The sequence below is a fragment of the Salvia hispanica genome, chromosome 1 (assembly GCF_029641045.1).
Source record: "Salvia hispanica isolate PSC_SH4W2 chromosome 1, Shi_PSC_v1, whole genome shotgun sequence".
Lineage (NCBI taxonomy): Eukaryota > Viridiplantae > Streptophyta > Magnoliopsida > Lamiales > Lamiaceae > Salvia > Salvia hispanica.
Window position 1 is genome coordinate 19,813,446 of NC_142692.1, and position 10,956 is coordinate 19,824,401.

The 10,956-nt window shown below is 36.9% G+C and overlaps 1 protein-coding gene across 1 annotated transcript; it reads right to left on the minus strand.

The window, feature by feature from the left end:
• Positions 1 to 1,732: 1,732 nt before the first annotated feature.
• On the minus strand, positions 1,733 to 10,743 carry LOC125221640 (uncharacterized). The gene is made up of 15 exons (XM_048123820.2): positions 10,359 to 10,743; positions 8,814 to 8,966; positions 8,596 to 8,712; positions 8,432 to 8,516; positions 7,981 to 8,089; positions 7,821 to 7,888; positions 7,628 to 7,753; positions 6,641 to 7,557; positions 6,184 to 6,387; positions 6,038 to 6,098; positions 4,501 to 4,614; positions 2,705 to 2,818; positions 2,532 to 2,618; positions 2,310 to 2,378; positions 1,733 to 2,100 (listed from the first exon to the last, which is right to left on the minus strand). The coding sequence occupies exons 1-14, from the start codon at positions 10,487 to 10,489 to the stop codon at positions 2,352 to 2,354; spliced, it is 2,313 nt and encodes a 770-aa protein (XP_047979777.1). The 5' UTR covers positions 10,490 to 10,743; the 3' UTR covers positions 1,733 to 2,100; positions 2,310 to 2,351.
• Positions 10,744 to 10,956: the final 213 nt, after the last annotated feature.

Here is a 10,956-nt window from a genome sequence, read left to right on the forward strand (position 1 = left end):
CAACTAATAAAGCGAGAGAGATAGAAAGAAAAAGTGATTGGAGTATTATTAGTGGAGAATCATACCCACCTCATTAGAGAGAAAAGTTTCCTTAAATAGAATTAATCTATTTTTAAGGAAAATCCCAAAATGACAAATGTGTTATATATTTTTCAAGGGACGGATCGAGTATTTCATAACCTAGACGGTTATGGTGTCTAAGTCTAAAATATCCTAAGTTTTAACCTTAGGTTACTAATGACTGGTGTGGTATAGCATTAAATGGAACCACGGGTCAAATTCTGGTTAATAGTTCAACTTGACTAATTATATCATATCAATGACGGTTTTTCTTAATTATCCCATGATTAGAAGAAAGTTTCAGCAAACTACGTATCTGAGTTCAATGACGTGACGCGTACATGTGCAAAAATAAAGACGTGACTGAGTAAGTGTATCAAACGACATCATTTAAGTAGGTAAATGTTTTGTCAAAATGCTTCCCATTTGTCACGCATCATACACAATTTCCTTAAAACTATGAAATTATGGAACAATCGAAAAAAATATAATCAACCATTTTTTAAGTTACGAGAGCGATGAGAATTTGACAAAATTTGGCAAATTGCTAACAAAGTAAATGAGGTGAGATGCATACTAACAATCTCAACTCGATATGAAATTGCAAAACAGAAGCAACGTGTAGACAGAAGACAACATGATGAACATTACAAAACTAATACTCCCTCCATCCCAACAAAGTTAAGTCAAAAGTTTTGGTCCCGTAGATTAAGTATGTTGAAAAATAGGAGAGAAGAATAAAATAGGAAAGATAAAGAGAAAGTAAAGTAGGTGATGGAATAAAGTAAGAAAGATTGAATGTTTTGATTTTTGTCGAAAAAGGAAATGACTCAATTTAGTTGGGACATGCCAAAAATGAATACAACTCAATTTAGTGGGACAGAGGGAGTAAGCGTGACATATTTCCACCTACATTCTTTCTATGCCACATATCAAACATAATTTCCCTCCAATATGAAATTGTGGAACAACTGAAAAAAATAAAAATAAAAAATAAGTGAAGAAGACCCAATCCTTAGGTAGAATAGGATTTTATGTAGTTTTATTTTGTATATTAAGTGGAATGAGTAAAGTAAGAGATGAAATAAAGTGAGTTATTTCTACTTTTAGTAATGAGCCATCTTAATTGAGACAAACTAAAAATGAAAGTGTATTCTCTTATAGAGGGAGTATAAATATTATAATATAATCGACTATTTTTTAAAGTCACGTGAATGATTATAATTTAACAAATTTGGAAAATTGCATGGAAAATAAATGAGGCGAGATGCATACTAACAATGTCGGCTCGATAAAGGAATTGCAAAGCAGAAGCAACGCGTAGGAAGAGAACAACATGACGAAACATTACAATAACTAATACATTTGGACATATTTCATCCTATATTCTTTCTCTGAGCTTTATAAGATTTTAAATTATCTCAACTAAATTGATTTGTTCACTAAATAAAAATTGGCATTGTCTTTTAAGTTCTTTGTATACAGATGCATATGTATTTCAACTAAATTAGGAGTAGAAACCGATGTTATTTAGTCTCGAAAGATTCGAATAGCCATCTAAAAAGCAAGATTTTCGATTCTAGTTTCTTCACATGAATATTAGTACTACATTCTGCAATAGGGCCTGAACATGCATGAAAATTTGAAAAGCAAAAAAGGGGAAAAAATAGGGTCAGGAAAAAAAGGAAAAGCTTCTTCCCATGGAAATTATTGTGCTAATGTACAACAAGGCCATCCAAGAAAAAACAAAGCCAAAAGTAAGTTTCCCCACTGCGCTCACGAAACTACAAGGACGAAGCGTTTTGCTCTATTGGCTTTCTCTCTCTCTCTCTCTCTCAACCAGTTTCGCGCTGTACCTGTATGCAAGTTAGCACTGGGAATAGACGCGTCACAGATCTGTACAGAGCTCATTGAGAAAAGTCGAAAGCAAGACCTCCAGAATGCCCAAAGCATAAATGCAGGACCCTTTTTTAACACCCCCCCTCCCCACCTCACTGTATGGTAGCAAAGTGAGTTGATGTGCACCAAACAAAGCAACCCCTGCAGAAACAAATGTCGAGGTGAGGGATATGTACAGATACAATCATGATTCATTGTTAAGACTTAGTTTAACCACAATTCACATAGCTTGATTTGCATAACCGGATGCGACACACATCGCTACTTTTAATAGCACAAACAACAGCAAAAATTAAAAAAGAAAGGACAAGACAACAATAGATATCTTTAAATTTTTACAGAATACCGACCACATCAAGCTGTCAAATTTTGCGCCCTTCACTTGACACTAATCAGCCGTCCAATGCATGAGTCTGAACCTATAAATAGAGTACAACTTAAGCTGATAAAAATTCAGAGCAAGAGCCATTTAAAAAAAAACATATCCTCCCATGAGGTGTGTATTAAGATCAATGGATGAGCATTATATTTATTGCATCATTACAGATTCTGCAATAATGAGGCATTTATACCTCTAACACATTGTCATCAGGACCACAGGACCCCTCATTCTTAAATCCATGAGATATATCACACTGAAGAATCCTCAGTTTTCCTTCCTGGCAAGATTATGAAGAAAATCGTCACCAACAGAGAAAAGCAGATGCAAATATCAGAGTCGAGATATGAAAAATTCCTCACTTACCTTAGTGCCATATATAAAGCCACCACCAACTGAAGGATGGAAACAAGCTACATTAACCTCATCTTCTGCACTGGGAAGAACTCTCACGAGTTCCATATCTGAAACTCTGTATATCTGTATGAAAGATGTGAATTCTGAGAAAAAAGTACAAAGCATAATACACAAAATTGATTCATACACACATACTATTCAAGTAGGTAAAAAGATTGTGAAAGAAATTATGCTATTATTCGTGCTTAGCTAATGAGTCAATAGTACCAGTAAAATCATAATGTGAAACCTAAGACAGCAAACTGGTTGCATGCTCATGTATGTAATGAGTTTGAACTCTCCCTATTTTAGCCATGGAAGCTTCAAAATTTAGTGTTGTCTGGGGCACGGGGAGTACAGCCCTCGAATCGGGGCACACTAATAGTTCAAAAATTGCCTAACACACTGTATATTCACTCCAAAAACAATTGAAGTCTATTACTAAATTTAAGTTACCTAAAATTTATTAAGCTGATGACAACAAAAGTTGAAATGACAGCACAATTACGCATATTAATAAATAAAGACTAAAGTCCAAATTGGTCCCTTACATTTGTCCTAAAAACATTTTAGTCTGTTGCCTTTTGATCCCAAACAATATGATTTGGTCCAAAGTTAAAAATTCTGTTAAAAACTTCAAGGTCATGTTAAAAACTTAACGGTCAAACGCAGTTTGACCAAATTAGTGACTTCATTTGGAATCTAAATAACCTGATAAACCTTATGATTTATCATTAGGTTAATCAGATTAATATTAATTAGGTTAATCGGGTTATTTAGATTCAAAATTAAGTAACAAATTTGGTCAAAATACGTTTGACCGTTAAGTTTTCAACGGAATTGTTAACTTTGAACTAAAACATATTATTTGGGACCAAAAAGTAACAAACTCAATGTATAGGACTAAAAAGTTTTTCAGGGAAAATGTAAAGGACCAATTTTGAACTTTAGTCATAAATAAATAAATGAATTTAACAAACACTCCCGCAATGTGTATTGAACTATGTAATAAATCATCTAGAGACCTACACCAACTGCAATAAATGCATCTAAGAAACCTTAACAACTGTACTCCATTTAATAAGATAAAATAATCCAAGTACAGAGAATAGGTGACCCTTCATCATCCTTATTCAGCCTTAATTCTTCAATTCCACCGCCACCACCAGAATTCCAACCGGCTACCGACTGGACCTTGGTTGCTGCTGCTAGGGTAGTCTGCCGCTGTGAAAGAGCTGTCGGCGGAGGTACTCAGAAAATCACCCCCGTCTCACCTCCTCAATTTCGCTCGCCCCATGCTGGTTGGTGCCATTACAACATAACCTAGTGCGCCCCAAGACTGGGGCACCCCAGATCGCATGGAAAAACATGTCTATGTCCTATACCACATTCGAAATACTAGGGATTCGTGTTTTAAGTATTTAAAAAACTGACATCATATGCAATCTGTATTTGCAAGCATGAGCAGCTTTTCACCTATGTGGTATGCTTCTTCCTACTTCGAGGTCAAGTCTTCTAAAGGGCATCTGTGAAGGATGTGGCATGTTGGTCTATTTTTCAAGCTAGATTCATACGTATTGACTGCGGCGCTTGGAACTAATCCTAAGTGTGGGTCATAGCAAAACAGAATTATCTCTTTTCATATAAAGTTGCAAATCCTTTTTATTTCATGAACACAAAAGTAAATTAAAATATATCTACTGTGTACCAGAATACAGGTAATCTGTACAAGCGAATGACTAGTAAATGTTGCATGCAAATCTCACCTCAAGAATTGTATAAATTGGTATAGTTGTGTCTCCATCAATGACAATGCTTTTAAGAAGTGAACTGTGGCGTCGACCATAAGCCAGTAACAGATGGTCTGAGGTTGGTGAAAACTGCAGTTGGAAAAGGACTTAGAATACATACAACATGCTAAAATATACACTGTACACGCAACCACAAAGGTAACATGGAGACTTGAGAAATCAATAAGATACGCTAGGCTAATAATTCGACTTTCATCATTGATAACATGCCACTCTATACTAAACTAGGCTGAAGCATTAGAAAATGATTGGTACAGGAGAGACAATGCTATTCATGACCAAAAAGGTTCGATAACTTCTTATGTTATTTTTTACTTGAGACAGTGCATTATGCCTCGTGAATCAAATTCATTCCAGAATAATCTCATTACATCTCAGTAAAATGCTAGATGTTTTCTGAGTACATACTACTAGTAATAAAACAGAAAAGGTACAATGTTTCAATTCCACCCACCACCCGGGAAAAAGTGTACTTGAACAGATTAGTGGATCCCAAAAATGTGCTACTTCATTTGCTTAATTGTAGCCCACAGTCCACCATATCTTTCCCTACCTCTATACTCTATAGTCTATACAATCCATACTCTCTGAGATGCAACTTTTGAAAATTTAACTAGCTCAGAGACGCAGATGGGTCATATTACAAATTAGACAATGTGAATGAAGGACTAATGGAAAGAAAAGGAGAAGAATCACTACAAAGGAAAACAAAGGATGAGGCTACAAATTTGTAAGATGGTGAACGACAGTCATGTATTAAGCCAAATGATTTCCTTTTTCATTCTTTTTCAAGAGAAGCAACATTGTAGAATCAATGAAAATCTTATAGCCGTAGAAAAGTATCAAATAAATAATTTGCAGGCAGATGAGATAAAAAAGGAAAATCCCCACTCAACTGTTGAAGTCTTAATAAGAAATCCCGCAGACTACTTAGCATGCTTTCCTACCATAAATTATACTCCCTCCGTCCCACGGAAATATGCCTTATTTCCTTCTTTGTCCGTCCATACAAATAGTCCATATCCATTTATGGCAACCTTTTTCTCCTTCTCTTTTACTTCATTATTTATGGGTCCCACCATTCACTACATAATCTCAACTACTTTTTCTTCTTCTCTCTTACTTTAACAATTACACATTAAACCCATGTCAACCCTAAATGGCCTATTTCTATGGGACAGAGGGAGTAAAAGCAGTAACACCATGCTTAGTATCAACAACATACAGTATGAAAATAATACTATGTAATTTCCTTTATTTTTTGGTAGATGAGATCTTATATTCATTATGGAAAGTTTGGAACTGAACTATTACTGTGATTTTCTTAATAAATTTATTTTCCCTTACAAATGTACACACAGGTTGTTAGGATCGATAGAAAAAGGAACTAAAACTATCAGCCAGATATATATTTTTAGATATTTCGTGGTTCATGTGCATATGAAGTCTTCATATATGTTTATGGTCCAACAACTTTTTACATATTACACACCTGTATCGAGGTCAAACAATGAGCAGCTCTAATTGCCCGGGATTGTAGAACGGATCCAAATCTACAAAAGAAGAGAACATCAAAACCAACACCAAATAAAATCATGTACAATCACATATTTATACTATAAATATGTTGCGACTCACGTAGCCTTCTCAAGGGAATATATCCTTAGCTCATAAATAATTTGGTGTGCGGAGACTGGATGTCTAGTTGGAGAAGTTGAGGCCCATGTAAGATCATGCTGAACCTGGCCTTGCAGTCCTGGATCGGCATCAATATTTGGTAGGATACATGCCACACAAGTAGCCAAGAACCTTCCGCACGGTGAAAAGTAGGCACCCATTTCACTATAAAATAACATACCATAAAAGCATTTAATTCACTTCAGCAAGGAGACATGGGGATACAGAAGGAAATACAGTTACTTTTGCCACATAATTCCTTTTCAATTAGCATCTTGAGTAAGACCTGAGACTCATTAACTACTTCCCAGAAACCACTAGAACCAATTCATTTTCCTTAACCTCATCAAGTGTCCATTGTTCGCAAACCACTAATCAACAATACCTTCATGTAGAGAATGTTAACAGTATTACATACCTACAAAGCACGGCATGGGGAATTGTTAACAGACGGCGTGATGTGTCAAGAGGTGCACATGGATTTTCCAAATCATGAGACCATATTCTCAGCTTCACAGTGCAAGGCAATTCAGCAGCTGCAGCCAGTGAGGTAGCTACCTCAGACTGGACTTGGGTTGTCAAAGAGTGTGAACTGCCCTGCTCTGGTGGAATATTGTTAAAAGCAGCACTACCACCGAATCCAGTTGCAGTTCTTGTTCGCGAGCGTGAAGAACGGTGTCGTGAACCTGCTCTTCCGGAAGCTCTTGAACCAACATTAGGAATTACTGGAGGAACAATAGATGATGCATTTGCTATTCCATTATAGGATGGCAAACCTTCGTTGGAACCACCAATTTGTGCATGCGTTATACGCTGTCCAGCTTGACTTTGACCAATCAACCACCCTTGCAGAAAAGGAAGGTCCCAGTATGCTGGATCGCCAAATCGAAGAAACAGATTGCTCTCCTCAGCTTGCACATCTGTCTCCATGGAATCAATAGCAGGTAGAGGAATAGCATCATCCGTTTCCCTCAATGACAGATTATTTTGTTGCTCTTCCCGCACAGGAGATTGGATTGGAGACAATACGAGTTCATACTGACCGGATGGAGTTGAATAAGTGAGAAGTCGCACAGAGGCAGAAGAAACACTCCTTTGATATGGAACATAAGAACTCATTTCAACACCCGCCTGTTGGGGAAGTAATGTATTATCACCTCTAGTAATAGAAGGCCCTATCAGAAATGGTATAGACATAATGGGCAACTCATTTCCTGAACTTGACTGAACAATGGAGTGAGCATCTGCTATATATATAGTAGGAGGGGGGTAGCGCGAGTACCCAGGGGATGTTGCAAAAGCAATTGCAGGATCTGAGGAGTCCAGATCATTGACCTGAAACAAGCAGCATAATGAAACTAATACGCTGCCGACAAACATTTACCAGCAGAAGTAGTACTAGTACCTCAGCAGTTAGAAGAAATGGAGCACCATGAGGATGAAAATGCACTGCACGGAGAGAACGCCGAGTCTTCAATATAATTGTTGGTGAGGAAGCCTCACCTCTTCTGTTATAATGCCATATATACAGCTGCCAGACAAGCAAGGTTAATAAACTACATACACCTCTACAATCTTACTACACTCTAAATGCTGACCTTATGGCCTGATGCTACAGCTAAAATTTCTCCGTGCGCATGGAAGGCAATAGAAGCTATAGGACGGTCTGCATTGAAGGATGTTTATTAACAAGTGACTATAGCAGGATAGTAATACATCTCAAAAGGTATGAAAATGCTAATATTGAGAGTAAATTACAAAAATCACGAGACCCAATACACTCCGCTGTCTTCGCGTTCCACAAGCGAACTTCATGGTCCAAACTTCCACTAGCAAGAACTTCTGCATAGAGTGGATGGAACCTAACCTGCAAGAGGTCCAATCAAAACTTCATGCTAAAATCAAGACTTACGAATAGGATGTGTATTTCCAGATTTGAAACAACACATCCAATGAACTAACTTTCTACAAGAAACTCAAATTCAACAAACCCAGAAATAGAATAAGTTATTTATTGCATGAAAGCCTTGCAAAAAGAGAAGAAGATGACGTTTTTGGATAATGTTTTTTAGGCTTCTACAAGTTCTAATGGAGGTGGACTACTTAGGAGGAATACCATTTGCTTCGCATGATTGCTTTCTAGTTGCACATAGTTATGCTGGTTTATAAAATTAGATTTTATGATTATAAAAATAAGAAGATAGTTTACCACCCAAGGTGTCCTCCGATGGCCACTCAACACCTTTAAGCACGTTCCACTTTTACAATCAATTATCTTCACTGTATGGTCTCCGCTGCCAGATTCAAAATGGAATAACATTGTATGTTCAAAAAATATACATATATGTGTGAGAGTAATGATGAGAGACTAACTGTGTAGAAGCCAATGTCTTCCCATCAGGACTAAATGCCGCCGCAATGGTTGACCTTGGTGGAGGCAGTAAAGGACAATACTTAGCTGATAAATGCAGTAATGACTCTGCCTCTCCCCTGTATGTCAGATATAATTTACAAATTCAGTTACTCTTGAGATTGGCATAATATAATCCAAAATATATATACAATATGGACTAAAGAGGAATGATGAGTACCATGACTGAAGTTCTTGTCTCACATCTTTTGCTAATTCACATTTTGATCCAGATGATTTACCATGGTGAACCGATGCCTTTCTCCAAAACCTTCTAGGTGTTCTCTTTGTTTGAGGGCATAACTCTCTATGAGCTAACAATTTCAGCACATTACTGCAAGCAGAATCAGAATGTCAAACCCAACTGGTATAATTAAATACTCCCTCTGTCCCACTACAAGTGATTGACACTCCTTCTTTGGTTCTCCCACTACAAGAAATCAATTTCCATTTTCAGAAAAAACAACACATTCACTCTCTTGCTTTATTCTCTCCACTTAATTATATAAATACTCACTCTGTTCCATTAGTGTTGGATCATATTCCTTTGGGATGTTTCATTATAGTTGGGTCATTTCCTTTTTTGGAAAAATACAACACACCTATCTCTCTTACTTTATTCTCTCTCTCTCTCTTACTTTCCTGTGTCCTACTTTATCATCTCCTTTACTGTATTCTCAATCTCACTCTACTTAACTTTTAAATATGTACATTTTCTTAATCACCGTGCCCAGAAGAAATGCTCCAACACTAATGGAACGAAAGGAGTACCATTTTCTTAAATCTCGTGCCAAAGAGACCATCACTTAGTAGTGGGATGGAGGGAGTACATATTTTTTTTAAAATTGCACAAATTTTCAGAAGGAGATCTTAACCATATAGACACGACGACCTAGTAAATGTAAGGTAATCACCATGAAACATGCATAAGAACCGAAAATAGCTCATGTGTACAATTACAGAGATTGAACTTAACACATCCAACCAAATACAAAATGCAACAATTCATCAAGTTGTCATCTAAGTTTATTTTTATTGTCATGGAACAGTTATATGACCAATGCAAATTGTCTGCCTATTCCGGAGAAAAAGAAAAAGGACTTAAAAGACACATTTATAACTAAGTTATATGCATTTAAGAAAAAATAATAGATAACTTATCACTGAAGTCACACGTGCTAAATAGGTCGTATCCACTATATAGGGGGAAAATCTGAAGAAAAACCCCCAAAAGGTCAAATATATTCAGATTGAAAACAAGATTTTCTCTTAATCTCTGTTTCATGCATAACTAAAATTATATTATAACCAAGAGCACTGAACGCCCCATAGAAACTGCATTCAGCAATAGAATAACATTACACGAAACAGAAAAAAAAAATTGCAGTTCAGTCATTAAGGATGGTATGAACAATTCATATGATCCAATTATACAATTTCTTCTAAAGCTAAAATTCAAAACAAGTACTCATCCCTACATTATTCTCTCACTTACTTTACTCTTTCTTCTAAAACGAGTATAGAAAATGAAACGCCTGTATTAAGGCAGAACGGAGGGAGTACTTAGTTCTAATTACATCATGAATCAAGTATTCAATTCAGCTGAATAAGCATGCACTAATTGAAAATTTGAACAATATCCCAGCAGAACAAAATCGCTTAAACACAATCATATTCCGGATCGGAAACACAAAATTGAAATGAAAACAGGGCAAAAAAATCCGACCTTTGCCTCAAATCCGAGTCACGAGCAGGCTCCACAAGCGGAGGTGCAAGCTGCCTAGAATTCGATGATGATGTTGGCGTGGCAGCAGCCGACGAGGCGGAATTCTCCGTCCAAATTGAGGACGACCTCATGATAAATCACAATTCACTATTTAAACGGACAATTCAATGCATAGATCCATTGATATCAAACAAATCGTGTCTCCAATCCATGAATCTCCGCAAATTAAAAAAAATTTGGGGGGTTTAGATTAGAAGCTCGGATTTAGTTGAATCGGCGAGCAATACCAATATATTATAATCAATTTACGGGGAGGATACGCCAAACTAGATCTTGGCGGTAGCGGTGGCGGTGGTGGGAGGGGGGGAGCGGTGGGGTAATTGTCTTCTCCGGCTATTGGGCTGTGTTATATGGTTTGATGCAATTGATGAGATCGCTTTTACATGATTGCCCTTCGATGAGGATGCGATGGAGCATCCGCAATAGGAAGGACTTCCCCACGAACTAGCTCTAGAACTTCCCAAAAAACACCTTCACGTCACTAGGACTTCCCACCTCCTTGCCACATTATTAGGACATCCCACTACACAATAGTTGA

Coding starts and splice junctions, on each gene's coding strand:
- LOC125221640 (XM_048123820.2), bottom strand. CDS start 10,489: ATGAGGTCGTCCTCAATTTGGACGGAGAATTCCGCCTCGTCGGCTGCT. Junction 7,558..7,627: donor CATTTCTTCTAACTGCTGAG/GTACTAGTACTA, acceptor TGCTTGTTTCAG/GTCAATGATCTGGACTCCTC. Junction 6,099..6,183: donor TATTCCCTTGAGAAGGCTAC/GTGAGTCGCAAC, acceptor CTTCTTTTGTAG/ATTTGGATCCGTTCTACAAT.